At 41.9% G+C, this 19,826-nt stretch overlaps 1 protein-coding gene across 1 annotated transcript in view; it reads left to right on the forward strand.

Moving 5' to 3' along the window:
- Positions 1 to 7,046, forward strand: part of LOC127452504 (transmembrane protein 65-like) — an 80,100-nt gene extending 73,054 nt beyond the window's left edge. The window contains exons 7-8 of the mRNA XM_051717986.1: positions 875 to 980; positions 3,430 to 7,046. Coding sequence (XP_051573946.1) covers positions 875 to 980; positions 3,430 to 3,564 — 241 coding nt within the window. The 3' untranslated portion in view covers positions 3,565 to 7,046. The remainder of the gene's footprint in view (positions 1 to 874; positions 981 to 3,429) is intronic.
- Positions 7,047 to 19,826: the final 12,780 nt, after the last annotated feature.

The following is a 19,826-nucleotide window of genomic DNA, read 5'->3' on the forward strand; positions in this document are numbered from 1 at the left end:
ATATATAAATTGTAACATTTTGTAGTGTAAAAAAAAACTGCATTCTTTTTATTTTTATTATTTTATTAATTGTATTTAAATGTATTATTTTGAATTACTTTTTTAAAATTATTTGTAACATTTAATTCAAGATACGTTCTCTGAAAAAAAGAAAGCAAAATACATTGCTTTTAAGTAAATGTATCTTGTTTTAGATAATGTTTTGGAATTTTTATAGGAAAACCAGACAAAATACTGATTAGGAAAATTATATTTTGAATTGTGATGGTCGGAGTTGTGTTTATAAGGTTGATGCAGATAAACTGCGGGTATTTTTATTTTTTAATTAAGTGTGATTTTTATTAGCTTGGTGTGAAACGATTTAGTTTCATTGACCACATGTTCCAATGCTGCTTTAATAAGTTATTTGGGTAACACTTTACAATAAGGTTCCATTTGTTAACAATAGTTCACATGAACTAACAATGAACAATACTTATGTTAATGTTAATTCCAACTTATACTAATACATTTTTATATCAAAAGTTGTATTTGTTAATATTAGTTTATGCACTATTAACTAACATTAACTTTTATTTTTATTAACTACATTAACAAAGATTAATAAATTATGTAACAAATATATTGTTAATTGTTAGTTCATGATACCTAATGCATTAACTAATGTTAACAAATGGATCCTTATTGTAAAGTGTTACCGTTATTTGAATGGTTTCCGTGAAGAGAAAGTGTCATCTGTTTGTTCCTGTCATGCAGTGATGTGTTTCTGTCTTTCAGTAATGAAGTGCCATCTGTTCTTTCATCTGTAAGACAGGCCGAGTTTTGTCTCTGACATTAAAAACTGTTTGTATACATATTTGTTTGTGTGTTTCAGTCTTGCAGGTTACGTGGAAGTTTTGGCCTGTAGGCTGGGGATGCAGATTCCTGATCTAAGTCCTAAGCAAGTAGATATGTGGCAGACCAGAGTTAGTTCTCACACTGTGAGTAGTTATTTCACCCTTTCCTTGGAGCACATTGTTTTGTGCCGATGACAAACAGACAAATCTTATCTATGAAGTAAGACACTTGAGTGTTGCAACAGAGGACTGCAAAGGAAGAGGACATTTTTCCTCTGTTATTGTATTTACAAGACAATCAGCAACATACATTTAGTGTTAGGTGGCCTGTAGTGTGAGATAAGCTGTTCTTGTTTTTGGATCTGTCTGCAGCCAAAAAGTGCCTCTCAAAGCACCTGCCAAACTTTCTGCTTTTTTTTCCCAGAATGTTTTTACCTTTTATGAACAGTATTTTCTCTTATACAAACTTTCAGGGGATTGAACACAGATCATATTTAACACAATTGGGCAAAAACAGGCAATAATTGCTAAGTTATTTTATAGTCATTTTTTTCTACTACGTGGTATGAAACAAAGTGGAGCCACAGTGCAGATAATGTTAGGGGCCATTCACATAGAATGCATTCTTGCAGTCCATTACCACTGTTTTATAATTGTTGGTCTATGTACATATGCGGCAGATGGACGTCTGTTGATCGTTGCACTGCATCTAGCTGTATTTGATAGGTTGCGTACCATGTGCACTGCATTTTTAAGATGCATGTTAAAAATAGTTCAACTTTTGGCATGTAGTATAGTTGATCAATGTCGGTTTTACAACAGTTGTCCAATCAGATGAATCTGGAGGCAGGATAAGCTTCTGGGAGTTAATGGGCCAATAAACACACTTTCTGTTCAATTCCTTTGCACTTAGTCTTGCTGATTTTAATGCATGTTTGTGTCCCCCTAACAGGACAAATACTTAACACCATGCCTGCTACAGTAGCAATAAATACAAACACTTTAACAGTGCAATAAATATAAACAGTAGATAGAGTTGACTATGTACAGGTGTGCCGATGAGGTAGAAATGTTTTTTAAAAGTGGTAAAATGGGATGGTACAAATGATACAAATGATATAAACAATGGAACAAGGCGTTTTCTTAAGTGAGATATTGTCATTCGAAAATGCAGGAATATAATTGATTTGGTCTGCAGAAATTCATGTTATTTAGCACTCTGATATGCTAACTATTAACAGCTCTCACTGTAAAATGAAATTTCTCCACGCTTAATCACATTTATTAGAGTGGAACAGGCTAACATGACAAACCCACTGAAGTGTGAAACTCTAATTAAAGGCCTTTTTTTGTCCCGATGTCTGTCAGGATGCTAGAAAAGGTCACTGTTACATATTGGGCTAGACATTATTTGACGTAGTGCTTCCCACCGGAATTAATTCTTCACATTTATTTTAAAAATTTTTTGGAGGGTTAAAATGCTATGTAAATAAAGTTAGATTGGTTAGACTAATAAAAAGACACATTTTCATTTTCACAAATATGGTGTTTGCTCATTAGCCTGCCAGTACTGCAATGCTGCCTCATAGGAAACAATATAATCTACAGGGACCTGTAGTTCCCTGTAGGAAAATCGTTCTGTAGTAGTACTAGACAGTCATTAGCCACTTTCACATGAAACACACTAAATTGCAATAAGTTGCCGGTTTAACATATACTTCTAGAGAAAAAAAAAAATAGTGAGGTTTATGTTTAGAGCAAAAAAAAACCAAAACAAAAATTACAATGGGGTAAGAAAAATAAACTAATTCAAAGGAATATATTTATATATATTCAGATTGAATTAAATTTTTCTTATGCCATTGAAAAAGTTTTTTCTTGTACTAAGCATAAACCTTGCTAAATATTTTTTTAGATTTCAATTGAAACAAGATCTAATATAATATCTTGTTTTAAAGGAATGTTCCGGGTTCAGTACAAGTTAAGCTCAGTTGACAGCATTTGTGGCATAATACTATATTACCACAGAAAATAATTTCGACTCGTCCCTCCTTTTCTTTAAAAAAAAAAAGCAAAAATCTGTGTTAAAGTGAGGCACTTAGAATGGAAGTGAATGGGGGCCAATTTTTGAACATTAAAATACTCACTTTTTCAAAAGTATAGCCACAAGACATAAACAATATGCATGTAAACATTATTTTAGTGTAATAAAATCACTTAATAATCTTTTCAAGTTATAGCCAATTTTACAACTTCATTGCCATGACGATATGATGTCAACAAACCCTAAAATGACTGTAAAAATGCCAATTTAAACAACTATACAGCTCAAATAACACAACATTTTTATCAGAAGAAATAATGTAAGTGTTTTTTGTGGTAATCAACTTTATGACACAAATGCTGTCGACTGAGCTTAACTTGTATTGAACCCGGAACATTCCTTTAAGGATGTTTTTCTGAATATACTAAATATTGCTATATTTGATTGGATTAGTTTAATTTATTAAAATGTATATCATGTAATCAGTTTGATAATAATTTGTAGTTTATTGACAGCCCTAATTTAATCAGTTTTTCTCGGTTCTCTCAGGGTAAAGCCATCGGCGTGGGCATTGGCTGCATACTAGGCATGTTCCCACTACTTTTCTACAAAAACGATGAAGAGAAAGCGAAAAAAGAAGGAAAAGAAGGTCAACCAACTTCCAAGGACACCAAAAGTGCTTGAGCAGCCTGTGTATAGGACACCGCACGTAAAGACTGACTCGCCAGGAAAACAAAAGAATTCCAGTCGGACTCCTCATGCCAGCGGCTGCAGCACACGCTCTGATTAAACTAAAGTGCATGAGATTTGTATGATTCTGTTAGTTGTATTGAAACCCCCCACAGCGGTGCACAAATGAAACATTTATTTCAAACAGCTCTAAAGCATAATAGCTGCCTCGAACACTGTTGTAAGTGGTTCATGTTTTTTTCATTGTGATGTAGTCACTCCTAGTAGAAGTGTGTTATTAGGAGACCATAGTACAAATAATTAGACCTCTTTATCAACATATTTTATTAACTTGAACCACCCCCATTCATGCACCAGTGATGCAAAATTATTCAGGCCATGGAGGCCTGAGCGCTGCTTATTTAATGTTAAATACTTATGAAGACTAATTAGAGTGCACAACAGTATGTGCAGTGCAGTGCTGTATTTTGCTGACGGCTTACTCCTGTGTAGTGTGAAGATGAACTTATAGAAAGAATATCAGAATCTTACAGTCCTAACCAGACATATATGGAGTGATATATGTGCCACTAGGACCTGAATTTGAATTTTAGGACTTTGATTTTAATTCTTTGATTGTATGTATACTTGAAATGAAATATGCTGTTTTGAACTTGAATTACATAAACTTGAAATTCAAATGTACGAAGTGGGGGTCGAACGAGAGTGGATTTAGCTGAAACCGATAACTAAAGTGGGAAAACATGATGATGAAACAATGATTCATCGGCTGATAGTTTAAATTATTAATATGAAAGAAAACATTCCACTCAATGTAAAATAGTACTGAACTTTATGACAAAATTATCAATAATGACTGAACAATTTCAATTAAAAATAAGAAATACAAATAGTTTCATACAAAAGCAACTATAGAAAGAAAAACAGATTAAATAACACCGATCTTAAAATTCAGATTCACATTTGTAAAACAATAATTTAGGTTGCAAAATGTCAGATATTACAATTCAGGATTTATATTCAGATTCAGGTAAATTCAACAGTAAAGTATTGCCAGTATACAACCCCAATTCTGAAAAAGTTGGGACAGTATGAAAAATGCTAATAAAAACAAAAAGTAGTGATTTGTAAATTATATTCACCCTTTGCTTTATTGAAAGCACTACAACTAAATTTTATAGGATGTTTTACCTTGTTAATTTCATTGTTTTTTTATGTACGGTAATTTCAAAACATGCTCCAATAAAGTTGAGCAGGGGCAATTTAAGACTAATAACAATTTGAAGAGTTTAAATAACAAGGCAATGTGAAACAGATGTTAAACAGGTGAGGCAAAAACAAGGAGCCTCCAAAAACAGCCTAGGCCTTCAAGAGCAAGGATCATTCAAGACTTGTCAATTTGCCAACAGATGCTTGAGCAAATAATCCAGCACTTTGAGAACAATGTTCCCCAAAGACAAATTGGAAGGATTTTGGGCATTTCACCCTCTACAGTGCACAATATAGTAAAAAGATTCAAGGAAAATGGTCAAATCTCGGTGCGTAAAGGGCAAGACGAAAACCACTTCTGAATGCGCGTGATCTCTGATCCCTCAGACATCACTGTCTTAAAATACGTCATTCATCTGTAATGGATATCATGAACATGGGCTTGGGATTACTTTATTAAACATTTGTTAGTCAACACCACTCGCCGCTGCATCCACAGATGCAAGTTAAGACTTTACTATGCAAAGCAGAAGCCCTACATCAACACTGTCCTGAAGCGCTGCCGACTTCTCTGGGCTCGTTCTCATCTTAGATGGAAAGTAGAACAGTGGAACTGTGTTTTTTGGTCCGACGAGTCCACATTTAAAAAGTTTTTGAAAAACAAAGCCGTCATGTTATCTGGGCCAAAGAGGAAAAGGGCCATCCAAGCTGTTATTAGCGTCAGGTCCAAAAGCCAATGTCTGTATGGGCCAGGGGTGTGTCAGTGCCCATGGCATGGGTAACTCGCACATATGTGAGGGCACCATTAATGCATTTACCATTGTAAACCGCCATTTTCAGCAAGACAACTTCAAACTACATACTGGCCGAATAAGCAGAGAGTGTGGGTGCTAGATTGGCCTACCAGCAGTCCTGACCTGTCTCCAATTGAGAATGTGTGGTGCATTATGAAGCACACCATATGGCAACAAAGACCACTTACAATTATGCAGCTAAAGACCTCCATGGGGGAAAATTCCACTTCCTAAACTTAACAAACTTGTGCCTTCAGTGCCCAAATGCTTAAGTGATGTTAGAAGAAATGGTGATGTTTCACAGTGGTAAACACTCGACTGTCTCAACTTTTTTGGAGCGTGTTGCAATCATCTGATTTGAAATTACTGTACATTTAAAAAATAAAAAAAACCAAACAAAAAACAGTGAAATTGATTTCAGTATAGCAAAGGGTGAATATAATTTACAAATCACTCCTTGCTTTTATTAGCATTTTTAATACTGTCCCAACTTTTTCAGAATTGGTGTTGTAGGATCGATTATATTTAGGCTCAGTAGCTCTTCCTGAGTACCCGAGTCTTTGGCTGATTTACCTGAATCTGAATGTTAAACCTGAATTGAACTGTCTCTGAATTTTTGTAAACTGAATCAGTGTTTTAAAAAATGTAAACAAAATTTTAAGATCTGAATTTGTGCCAAGTTCATTTGAATTTTAAGTTTGATGTAATTGTAGTTCAAAACTGCATGTTCAATTTCAACTTTCAAGTAAACATTTAAATCCTAAAAGTGCTCAAAGTAAATTTGATTCATTCAACAGTGGCGTGAAGTTTCCAGCAACAAATAATTTCTGTGAAGTATGCTCACACTGAAAGCAAAAATACTGTGATGAAACAGCCAATGAGAACATAGTTAATGTTTAATATACAGGAGCAGGATTTTGGACCAATGAGATTTAACTGTGGGTGGGACCTCCCAATGCATCAGCACAGAAATTAAGCAACCAACTAAATGTCCTGTTGCTTATCACTTTATCACATCATGTCTAGTTAGGATACGGCAGTCCCGGTGCTACGATCTCCAAGGCGCTTGGCAACCATCTGACCGGGGGTGGGGGGTGAGGTTGGGTTGTTTTCATGTTTTGGTGGTCAACTTGAGCGTTTCGCCCCCTGTGGAGGCCCTAGGCAATTGCCTGCTCTGCCTATAGCTAGCGCCTGCCCTGGGACACGGATTTACGGGACACTTACAGGAAAGGCTACAAAAATAATTTCATTATAGTGCTTGCACCTAACACTGCACTGAATTTAATTTAAGTCTGTTGTCATTTGTTGAAGTATGTTACATACAATTGAAGTAACCATGTAAAACTTGCAATATATTTCACTCTCAGAACAAATGAAACAATAGGACATGAGCGCTTGTCAACCCCTGATTTAACCCCTAATGCGTTTTGGTGTGTTTGTATTTATTTTCATTACACTAAACAACTTAAACAACTCTTTTGACTATGCATTTCAATGGAAACAGAAAATATACACATGGAAGGAGACATTTTATACCTGCATGCATATCCAATTATTTATTTATGTCTTTAGGAAATTAGAAACAATTATTGTTCAAGTTTATGGTTCAAACTTACTTGCATGTTGTTATGAGAACTTTAAGTTGCACTGAAAATATCAGCATCATCTCCATATAGAATGCATAAGAAAACAGCAGAAAAAAGTGATATTTTCTTAAAATTGAAAACCATTCCTGAAGTGTTCTCTCTCGTGTCTGCCTCCATTTTCTGACTGCTTGTCTGCAAATTGCAATGATTTTTTTCTGCTACCTAACAACAACGGACTTCGTTTTTTTTTTTTTTTTTTTTTTTTAAACAACCGCAATCCACTGACATTTATTTAACTAAATGACATTTAGTGAGACAAGCAACTGCAGCACACAACAGTGGCAGTATGTTAGAGCTGCATAGAACCTGTAGAAGATCCACATTTGAATTATTTAAGGGGATAGTTCACCCAAACATTATTTGCTAATTGTTCATTTTGGGGTAAACTATGGTAAAAATGCCATGATAAAATCTTAACTTCCCTTTGAAATGAAACTGGTGCTTGCATAATGTGTGGATGAGAAAGGAATTTGTAATACAAATTTAAATATTAAAAAATGGAAATTGTAATTTAAATCCTCATTTAATCTTACTTTCTGGATTGTCAGAGAAAAAAAAATAGTTTTATGTAATTCACTAACAAAAAATTGGCATTTCAACACCTGCACTTCAGTACTGACTATGACTGGAGAAGGCACAACACATTCTGAAGAATACAGTTTCCTACACCTCATCTGAAAGTTAACGTTCCTGTTCTGGATAAAGTCACTGCAATCATACATTTCCTGTATTTACATTCCTCTGTAGTTCAGTATTATCTCTGCTTAAATCTGTGTTAGCTCTGCATTGCTTCATTTTGATTCATTGCTCTTGCTAAATCAGGGCTGGTGTTTTCAGGATCTGCAGATAGCATATAAAATGTACTTCACAGGCTGTATGTAGGATTGCTTAGCGTAAAGCAACCTTAAATAGATGTCTTTAGGAGTAATGTAGTCATCTACTATGTACTATGGTGGTACCATGGCACAGTGGTTTTAATATCTCAGTACTTTAATACAATGGTACTGAGTGATTATGGTATTAACATGGGACTCCAAAGAATACCATGGTACTACAGTGGTACAGTATCTAAAATAACATGGTATTGCCAAGGTACGTGTCCAAAGAACTAGCATTGCCAAGGTAATAGACAATAAAAGAGGGGCTAAGGCACCCCTTGAAGAAAATGTGCTTTTTTTTTTTTTCAGGTGGGAAAGTGTATCAAGACGAAAAATACATTTATTTTTATTTAATGCTGATGGAGCAACATAATTTGTGTTGGAAAAAAAAAATAACGGAAGGTAATTTTGTTAAAATTAATAAAAAACAAAAGTGGCATGGGGCCTTTTACCCACATTTATTTAATTTACATAAATTTACAACATTATAAAAATTATTCGGTGTTCGTATGTTAGATACCTTTAGACTGCATGTGATGACTGCATATGTCAATACAATATTGCAATGTATAGTGACAAACAGGTGTTTAGGAAAGTGCTGTGGTTGTAGTTATTGCTATTTAGTGTTTTCGGAGGAAATAAAATCAAAAGTGCCTTTTACCCTGGGGGGTGTTTAGCCTCTGTGTGCCCAACTTTTTGAGTTTTTATTTCAAGAGAATTTTTTTCCTTTTTTTTTTTTTTGAAACAGACTACCTTCAAATGGTTTGCCAGTCAGGTATTTTTGAAGACCCGATGAAATCAAAATTGAGCACTAAGAGGCTTATCTGATTTTTATCCAAACCTATGTTCTGTAGATTAAAAATGTGTTCCTCCCCCTACTTTCGACTAGCAACAGAAAGTAAAAATGAAGGTTTCCAACTGTGACAAAAATGAAAGGCTATTGACTTTTTAAAAAAAGAGACAAGCCCTTTGAAATGTTCTGCCCCGGTTTCCTGTTTTTAAACAGCAAATACGTCAACACAGGAAAGAAAACTGCGCTCCTCAAATTGATTAAATGGTCCATTTTGTCTTTAAAGAGTGGATCTAGTCATTTGATAATTATGTTAATAACATTTTTGTTTTTGTAAGTGGCAGCTTGCCTTTAAATGGTTGCACAGTCATGGGGTCAGATACAGGCAACCTTATTTCTTTGGCAACCATATTACAGTCAGGTGAAGCACATGGTTAGCTTCAGACAAGGGCTTTAGAATCGGAAGAATTCTGAACAAATTGTGTTGATCCTGTAGTTCTGAGTCAAAAAGCTTAGACTGTACCATTAAGAGATGTATGATGGATCTACATTGATCTGTCTCTGAAATCCCCTAGCTCTTATCAGGATGGTAATGGAGCTTCTACAGTCAGTGAGATGTGATCTCTGCACTCTAGTCTCCAGCTTCAGAGCTTCAGACTCCCCAGTCAAACACACAGGCCCTGTCCAATTTACCATGTAAGCTTTGACTGTTTATCAAGCATGATGTCTTTCCAACTCATACAACTACCCTCAGAAGTGAACTGAGTTCAACAACAGAGTGCTTTGACTTGGGACCACAGGTTAATGCTGAGGGTCCTGTTATGCGGGACAATGTTTTGGTGGAGACAACCCAGAGCATCTGTGTCTTGACACTGAAGTCCTCCTACAGTTTGATGTGTGCCCCCTTTTATATATACCGTGGGTTTGTTTTGGCTGACAGTTTTAAATATATGCTATATCAGATATGCTGAGGAGCCTGCTTTACCCTGAATCACCCATGAATGCAGTAACATTATACATTAGTTGTTGGACTGATCACCTTCCTTTCTCTTGGACTTCTTTAATATACTGTTGACTTTGGATGTTGGAGTGCTTTTTCATTTGGCAAAATTTAAATTGACTTTGAAATGCAGCATTTTCCAGAGATATGAGTTCAATTGGAATCGTTTCTAGCTCAATTTTGCAAAAAAATACAAAAAAATCGGTGACAGGAGGTTGAATGTTTTGTCTGCTAAAATCAGTCGCTGCGTCTGAATATCCATACTTCCCTCATCTATAGTATGCCAAAAACTGTATGCTGTGGAGAAGTATGTCCGAATCTGTATGAAATACCTGAATGACCTATTATTTCCAGCGGGATTTTGAAATGCGGACCGACTGGACACTTTACTATGCCATAATGCCTTGTGAGCTGAGGAGAAGTCACATTCAAAACAATGGATTTAAAAAACAGCAGAGAACTGCCTCTCCAAGTGGCCAAAGTAGCACGTCCGATTTTTGGCAACATTTGAGTAGTAATTACATTTATATACTCCTAACCCAAACCCTAAACCTAACCATAACAGAAACCAAAACTTTATTTCACTTCTTTGCAAATGTATAATCTGGGATGTGACGTCAAAGGCAAGGCGTGTACGAATTTTGGGGAGGAACTTTCGCTGCATGATGGCGCTTGTCCAGAATTCATCAAATTGGGCCCAAACATGCAAGTAGGTTTAGCTGCAAGCCGGTGATCTCCAAATGGGGGCGGAATATCCAAAATAGGGCGTGGTTTCTCTAGAAAGGTGTGGGGTCACTCCAAAAGGGGGTTGCGCCAACTCCAAAAGGCGACACCCTTTTTGTAGCTCTGTCTGCAGCTTTACCCTTCTCCAAATGTGGTTGGAAAAGATTCAGAACATGCCAATTTCATGGTGTGATCATGTTGCCATTTCTTATTTACACCAATGTAGTCTCACTCTCATCATTGTTATTAAGGATTGTAATAATACACAGCAACCTTTTGTATGTAATTTGCATTTGCAATGTTTTAACATAGTTTTAGTTCATATCTTGACATGCTTCACTGTTCTTGTCACAGGTGGTTGGTATCACTGTTAAAACAGGCTTGTGTGGTATAAAGTAAATTTAAGACTGATCTTCAAAAGCAGTTCTTTCTCACCTTTCTCCAGATCCACTAGCTTATTGGCCTTTTCCACCAGCAGCTTATGATTTTCATCATAGATGTTCAAAAGATATGAAAATCGTCATGGTTACTTGTGTAACCTCCGTTCCCTGATGGAGGGAACGAGACGTTGTGTTGATGTAGTGACACTAGGGGTCACTTTTGGGAGCCCAAGACACCTCTGGTCTTTGATAAAAGGCCAATGAAGATTGGCGAGTGGTATTTGCATGCTACTCCCCCGGACATACGGGTATAAAAGGAGCTGGTATGCAACCACTCATTCAGGTTTTATGCTGAGGAGCCGATATAAGGTCCGGCCATTTCAGCGGGTAGTTCAGCATTGTGGCAGGAGGGACACAACGTCTCGTTCAATCCTTCAGGGAACGGAGGTTACACAAGTAACCATGACGTTCCCTTTCTGTCACTCACTCGACGTTGTGTCGATGTAGTGACACTTGGGGTCCCTATACGAAATGCCACAACTGGCTGAACTGTGTTACGTGAACTGGCGGTGTGTGGTGGGCAGACTACTGTGTGCCTCATAGCCAGCACACCAGATCGACATGTAGCCTCCCCCAACATAGTTATGAGTGTCGAACGGCCCTTTTTGGGGACAAGTCGACTACCCAAAAGACAGAGACAGGCTTAACCCAGTCGTGGCCTCTTTTCCCTTTCTTTTTTTCCACTCTCTAAAAAAGAAGGGGGATTATCCGACTGGGCCGCCAGGTCTAGTCGGGGGGTGTCCCTCCCAAGGGGAAGACACAGCGGAGACCACACCTCGCCCAAAGAGAGGGGGGGGGGATATTTAAGTGGAAAAATACATCACATGGTCTTTCCAACCATGTGGAGAGTCTTCAAGGTAGATCCTGCCCAATGGGGATGGAGTTACTACAAACATGGAGACTGGGGCAGAGGGGCTCTGCCCAAGGAAGACGCAGTTTGCCAACAGGGAAACGAATTAGCGGAAAATATATAATCGCATGGGGTTAGCCTTACAGGGAACCACCACATGTGGAGCTCCTACCCTAGAACAGGGCTCTTAGTTAGCGTGTGTACTGGGCCGGCAGCGAATCTTTCTGAAAACTCGACTGCCACAGGGCTCGGAAGAAGTCAACCAGGGAACAAACTTGTGAACACTACTGGGAATTAATGGTGCATATCTTCAGCTAAAAAGGAGGTGGAAGGCGCTATGTGCAAGCGATACACCCGGCCGGCTATCCCGGGTTTATCCACTTGTGTCGCTTGCCACTACCTGGGATGAAACCGGTTCCACCCAGAGGTTGTAGAACCTTACACAGGTGTTGGGTGTTGCCCAGCCCGCTGCTCTGCAAATGTCTGTTAGAGATGCACCCCTGGCTAGGGCCCAGGGAGCCGCTACACCCCTGGTAGAATGGGCTTGTAGCCCTACCGGGGGCAGCATGTCCTGGGCGACATATGCCATAGTTATGGCGTCAGTGAGCCAGTGGGCGATCCTCTGCTTGGAGACAGCACTTCCTTTCCGCTGTGCACCAAAGCAGACAAAGAGCTGCTCAGAGATTCTAAAGCTCTGCGTGCGATCCAAATAGATGCGTAAAGCACGCACTGGACACAGCAACGACAGGGCTGGGTCTGCCTCCTCCTGGGGCAGCACTTGCAGGTTCACCACCTGGTCCCTAAAGGGGTGGTAGGAACCTTGGGCACATAGCCCAGTCGGGGTCTCAGGATCACGTGAGAGTAACCCGGACCGAACTCCAGGCACGTTTCGCTGACAGAGAACGCTTGCAGGTCATCTACCCTCTTGATGGAAGTGAGCGCAGTCAGGAGGGCAGTCTTCAAGAAGAGTGCCTTAAGCTTGGCTGACTGCAAAGGCTCAAAGGGGGCTCTCTGTAGACCCTGAAGAACTACAGAGAGGTCCGATGAGGGAACAAGGCGCGGTCTGGAGGGATTCAGCCTCCTGGCGCCTCTTAGGAACCTGATGATCAGGTCGTACTTCCCTAAGGACTTACCGTCTACTGCGTCATGGTGTGCTGCTATGGCGGCAAAGTACACATTCAAGGTGGTAGGGGACAGCCTCCCTTCCAACCTCTCCTGCAGGAAGGAAAGCACTGATCCTACTGCGCATCTCTGGGGGTCTTCCTGACGGGAAGAACACCACTTAGTGAACAGATGCCACTTAAAGGCATACAGGTGCCTCGTAGAGGGGGCCCTAGCCTGAGTGATCATGTCTACCACCGCAGGTGTCCGCTTAGGTCTTCCACATCCCGTCCAGGGGCCAGACATGGAGATTCCAAAGGTCTGGTCACGGGTGCCAGATGGTGCCCCGTCCCTGAGAAAGAAGATCCTTCCTCAGGGGAATTCGCCAGGGGGGGGCTGTCGCGAGGAGCGTGAGGTCCGAGAACCATGCCTGGGTGGGCCAGTAGGGTGCTACCAGGATGACCTGCTCCTCGTCCTCCCTGACCTTGCACAGGTCTGTGGGCTCACTGGGGGAAAACGCATATTTGCGCATGCCAGGGGGCCAGCTGTGTGCCAGCGCGTTTATGCCGAGGGGGGCCTTGGTCAGGGCGTACCAGAGCGGGCAGTGGGGAGGATTCTTGGGAGGCAAACAGGTGCACCTGTGCCTGTCGAATCGACTCCAAGTCAGCTGGACCACCTGAGGGTGCAGTCTCCACTCTCCCCTGAGGGTAACCTGTCGTGACGGTGCGTCCGCTGTAGTGTTGAGGTTGCCTGGGATGTGAGTGGCTTGCAGCGACTTGAAGTGCTGCTGACTCCAGAGTTGTGACATACAACGAGAGCGCAGACCACCTTGGTGGTTGACATATTCTACTGTCGTCGTGTTGTCTGTCTGAACTAACACATGCTTGCCCTGGAACAACGGCCGAAACCTCCGCAGGGCGAGCAGAATTGCCAACAGCTCAAGGCAGTTGATGTGCCAATGCAGTCGCGGACCCGTCCAGAGGCCGGCGGTTGCATGCCCATTGCAAACAGAGCCCAAGCCCATTTTGGAGGTGTCTGTCATGACCACGATGCGCCTGGAGACGAAGGAAATGAGAGGTCGGTCCAAGGGCTGAAAAGACGGTGACAGACCACCTTGATGACCACGTGATGTGTCCCGTGGCGCCATGCCCATCTCGGGACTCAAGTCTGGAGCCAGTGCTGAAGTGGCCTCAAATGCATCAACCCGAGCGGGGTGGCCACTGCCGAGGATGCCATATGCCCCAGGAGCCTCTGAAAAAGTTTCAGTGGAACCGCTGTTTTCTGTTTGAACACCTTCAAACAGGCCAGCACCAACTGGGCGTGCTCGTTCGTCCAACTCCAAACCGAGAAAAGAGATGCTCTGAACCGGGAGGAGCTTGCTCTTTTTCCAGTTGATCCGAAACCCTAGTCGGCTGAGGTGTGAGAGCACCAGGTCCCTGTGTACGCACAACATGTCTCGAGAATGAGCTAGGATTACCCAGTCGTCGGGATAGTTGAGAATGCGAATACCCACCTCCCTTAATGGGGCAAGGGCAGCCTCTGCGACCTTCGTAAAGACGCAAGGAGACAGGGATTGGAAAGCGCAAGCCACGTGTCCAAGTTCCGTGCAAGGGGGACCAAAGGGACAACATCATCGGACATACCGGCAGGTGGGGCCTCGCGGCGGGGCGGAGCTTGAGGTGCCACTCCACGTCGTGGCCGTGCTGAGTCTAAGGACATCGCAGCACTTACCTGGCTCCTTGTGACCACCCCCGGAACAGCCTGGGACGGGGAGGAAGAGGCCTGTCCTCGTGACCCTTGGAGACACAGCTGTGGATTTGTGCCACAGCTGGGCGCTCAGGGGCGGGAGACTGCCGCTGGAGCGCCAAACCTGCCAAATAGAGTGGTGGATGGTGGTCGTGATGACGGCTGTGCACACTGGATACGTGACCCATGGAACAAGGAAACCGCTCTTGCTGAGCTCTTGAGTACTGCAGCCACTTGGGCATGCAGTGCAATTAAATGCCAAAGGTAACAAAAAGATGGAGAGATCTGCTTACCAGCTCCAGAGCAGTGGGTTTCGTTGTCCCTGGGTCGCCCGTCTCAAGGGCGCTTTGAAGCCTTTCACGGTTTCTGGGCGGCCGCGAGATGGGTGGCGTCTGCTTCCTGCGGTGGGCTCCACGCCGGGGCCGGGCCGAAGGGTCGGGCTGCGGCGGAGCCGGTGCAGTCACCGCAGTGGGACGCCCTTGGCGATGAGTAGAAGGGGTGCGGGATCTCGAGCCGCTCCGGGGCAGGATATGCTGGCTAGCATCCATCTACTGCTCCACCGTCGAGAACTGCTGGGCAAAGTCCTTGATGGTATCGCCGAATAGGCCAGCCTGGGAGATGGGGCAGCAAGGAATCTTGTCCTGTCGGCCTCACCCATCTCGACCAGGTTGAGCCAAAGATGCACTCCTGGACCACTAATGTGGACATCGTCTGCCCGAGAGACCGCGCCGTGACCTCCATCGCTCGGAGAGCGAGGTCGGTCGCCGAGCATGGTTCCTGCATCAATCCCGGGGTGGAACTACCCTCGTGCAGTTTTTTTAGCGCCTTGGCGGGCTTGCAGGAGAGCCATGGCATGCAGGGCGGAGGCGGCTTGTCCAGCGGCACCATAGGCCTTGGCCGTCAGAGACAACGTAAACCTACAGGCCTTGGACGGGGGCTTTGGTCACCCGTGCCAGGTGGCGGCGGTCTGCAGGCATAGGTGCACCGCGAGCGCCTTTATCCACCGGGGGATTGCCGAATAGCCCTTGGCCGCCCCACCATCGAGGGTAGTGAGGGCAGGGAAGCTGAAAAGATCGGGACTGGGCAGTAAAAAGTGCCTCCCGCGAGCTTGTCAGCTCTTCATGCACTTCCGGGAAGAAAGGAACGGGGGCGGGGTGTGGCTTTGAGCAGCGCCGCAAGCCCAGGAACCAGTCACTGAGCTGTGAGGGTTCAGGGAAGAGCAGAGGGTTCCACTCTAGCCGACGCTCGCGGCTGCCTGGGAAAGCATGTCGTCATCTCTGCGTCAGCCTGTGACTGGGCAATCGTCACCAAAGGAAGGAGCCCAGCTGAGGCTTCCGACTGGATGAGCCCGCTCTCCAATGCTGCGCTCGAGAGCTCATCACTTCCGCGGGCTCCGAATAAGAGGTCAAACTTGCTGTGAGGCGAGCCGGCAGACTCATCCGGAAGCCCGATCGGGGCAGACGAGCGTGCTGGGGAATGGGAGGTCCACGGGGGGATACCCAGCAGAGGCGGTCCCATTGGGGTCCCCAAATCGCCCCCAGTGCTAGCCCCGCTGGCCTCATACCCGTGGGTAAGAGGACCGAGGAGGGGAGCCTCTGGGGTGGCTTGCTTTCTTACGAAGGCGAGCCGCGACTGCAGCGTTGCCATGGACATGTCCTCGCAATGAGAACATGACCATCCACGAACGCTGTCTCCACGTGAGCAGTGCCCAGACACGAAAGACAGTGATTGTGACTGTCAGAAGGCGAGAGATAACGACCGCAATCAGGAATATCACACAATCGGAAAAGCATCTTTAGAAAGAGGCGTCTTTAAAAGACGTTCCGTGTGTGCCGCTCTTTTAGAGAAATATACTCTTTTAGAGAAATACACTCTTTTATTTCTGCCGAAGCACCCAGGGGCATTCTCTGCAGTGCACCAGTGCAGAGGGGGGAGAAGCCGCTGAAATGCGCCGTCAGATCCAACAGAGGTGAATGAATAGTCGTGGGAATTCAGCTCAGTGAGCATGACCGTTCGGCTCCGAAGAGAAAATCTGAATGACTGGTTGCATACCAGCTCCTTTTATACCCGTATGTCCGGGGGAGTGGCATGCAAATACCACTCGCCAATTTTCACTGGCCTTTTATCAAAGACCAGAGGTGTCTCGGGCTCCCAAGAGTGACCCCTAGTGTCACTACATCGACACAACGTCGAGTGAGTGACAGATAGGGAACTGAAATTTAGCAAATCAAAACACAGAACAATGAAACAAAAGTTTTAAATTTTCTGAAGAAAATCTTGGTTTGGGCTTCTTACAACCCTGCTAATGCTACATTAGTAGTTTGCATACAAAAATACTAAACATATTACAGAAAATTTTTTTCAACAGAAAAAGGAAATTAGCCCAAAACTTAAAAAAATTATTTGTTAGGTTTCTGAAAATAGTTAATACATGTTAAATTATAAAGTACTGGGTTATTATTATTATTATTATTTAGCTGTCCTTTAACTGATCTGAATTTGATAGTAAATCTTTTGGTAGTTGGGCTACATTTTGACAAAGGAATTAAATATTCCCAGATCCTAATATATAACAAATAGATTTTAGAGAGAGAGAGAGAGAGCGAGCTCCCTCTGGTGCCTAAATGCTGTTCTTTATCTCTGAGAAACTTAACATTTGTACATAAGTGGGTTATGGTTATCAGAAAATGAAGATATGGATTAAAACACTGGAGTCATATGGACTAATTTTATGATGACTTTATGTGCTTTTTTGGAGCATTACCCGTTAAAATATTAGCATCTTTATTATTCCAGAGATGAGAGTTTGACTGTGTGGGTGGAATTATAACCACGTTCTCATTAACCCCACACAAAGTCTTGCTAAACTTGCATGGTGAGTTTCTGTCCAGGAAGTATGTAATAAATAAAACCTCCTCCCATGCAGGTTTTTACAACACCCTTTTACTGACGTTCTGGGTTTTTGTGGAATAGCCTATTGGTTACAGCATCCCTTAAATACCTACTTAAATATAGGGACAATATGCCAAGATAGGTCTTCATTATGGCCACAATTCAGGGCATCCTGGCTAATACGAGACAGTTGCAACGATTAAATACCCACTTAAATATGGCAAAATATGGCCAGATAGGTCTTAATTGGGGAAAAATACAGGACGTCCTGGCTAATATGTGACAATTGGCAACCCTTAAATACCTACTTAAATATGGGACAATGTGCCAAGATGGGTTTTAATTGGGGCCAAAATATGGGATGTCCTGGCTAATACAGGACAGTTGGCAGCAATTAAATACCCACTTAAATGTGAGACAATAAGCCAAGATAGATCTTCATTGAGGCTAAAATATGGGTCTTCCTGGCTAATACGGGGCAGTTGACAATTTATGCAATTAAACTTTGTGAAAATACATCATGTTATTGCACCCATGCTAGTTTTTGATGCTCTTTGCAGATGCTGGAAAACTGTGTCCTGTAATTTTATCAAATGTCTTTTTTTGTGCCTTTTACTGCCGTCGGTGGTGCCTTTCACAGTATGCCCACCTATTCAGACACTACTACACCACTGCCACACCTATCATTTTCACTTCTGAAGATATGGATGAAAACACTGGAGTCGTATGAATTAATTTTATGATGCCTTTATGTGCTTTTTGGAGTGTGAAAATTTTGGTACCCAGTCACTTTCATTGCATGGATCTACAGAGCTGAGATATTCTTCTAAAAGTCAGGATTTGTGTTCTGCAGAAGAAAGAAAGTCATATACATCTGGACTGGCATGAGGGTGAGTAAATGATGAGAGAATTTTCATTTTTGGGTGAACTATCCCTTTAAGGACACACATTTTCAAAATAAAATAACTAATGAACAAGCAAAGTAATACTATTTAAGGTACACACTGTTCAAGTGCAACCTGTTAAATAAATTAAAAAAATGAGTTAAAGGCAGATGAAAAAAAACAAACAACAACAACAACAAAAAAAATCATTCTGCCTAAAATCTTGTGTGTTCCATGGAAGGAAGAATGATTATGACAGAATTTTCATTTTCATCAACTATCCATTTAAGTTCTCTTCCCATCAAAATGACAGGTATAACAACATTTTGTATTATGCCAGCAGGCAGCTAAATATGAATGATCAAAGTCAAGAAAAAGATGGAAGCAACCACTTCTTGAAGGAAATGTGTTCTAACAGATGGTTATTTAGACAGCAGATTGTGAACCAAACCCATTTTTGACATAGCTTTCATTGTTAGATTCTTTGAAATAATACATTCCTTTGAAATGAGACAGTGCAATGCAAATGTTTACACAGACCAGCTTTGTCTTCCCTAGGGAATGAAGTGGAAGTGGGGTGAGTGAAAACCAATCTTGAATCAGCATTTGGGAGAGACGAAACGGTCCAAAACTGGTTTTTCTGCTGTTGACATGGTGTGAAACTTTTGTGACAGCTTAACATGCAGTTACTGTATGTGGTATCATGTATTAATGCACAAACAGAAACATAAGCCACTTGGTTGCTAAGAGAATGCATTGTCATATACCTCAGTTCAGTTTGGGTACCTGCATTAGCATCTTTATTATTCCAGAGGTGAGAGTTTGACTGTGTTTGTGGGTGGAGTCACACCCATGTTCTCATTGACCCCAAACAAATTCTTGCTAAACCTGCAGTGTGAGTTTCTGTCCAGGGAGTATATAATAAATAAAACATCCTCTCATGCAGGTTTTACAACACCCTTTTACTGACATTCAGGGTTTTTGTGGCATAGCCTAATGTTTACAGCATCCCTTAAATACCTGCTTAAATATGGGACAATATGCCAAGATAGGTCTTCATTATGGCCACAATACATGATGTCCTGTCTAATACGGGACAGCTGGCAACACTTAAATACCTGCTTAAATATGGGACAATATGCCAAGATAGGTCTTCACTGTGGCCAAAATAAAAGGCATCCTGGCTAATATGGGACAGTTGGCAACCCTTAAATACCTGCTTAAATAGGGGACAATATGCCAAGATAGGTCTTAATTGGGGCCAAAATACTGGATGTCCTGGCTAATACGAGACAGTTGGCAA

Source organism: Myxocyprinus asiaticus, chromosome 15, assembly GCF_019703515.2.
Source record: "Myxocyprinus asiaticus isolate MX2 ecotype Aquarium Trade chromosome 15, UBuf_Myxa_2, whole genome shotgun sequence".
In the NCBI taxonomy this organism is placed as follows: Eukaryota; Metazoa; Chordata; class Actinopteri; order Cypriniformes; family Catostomidae; genus Myxocyprinus; species Myxocyprinus asiaticus.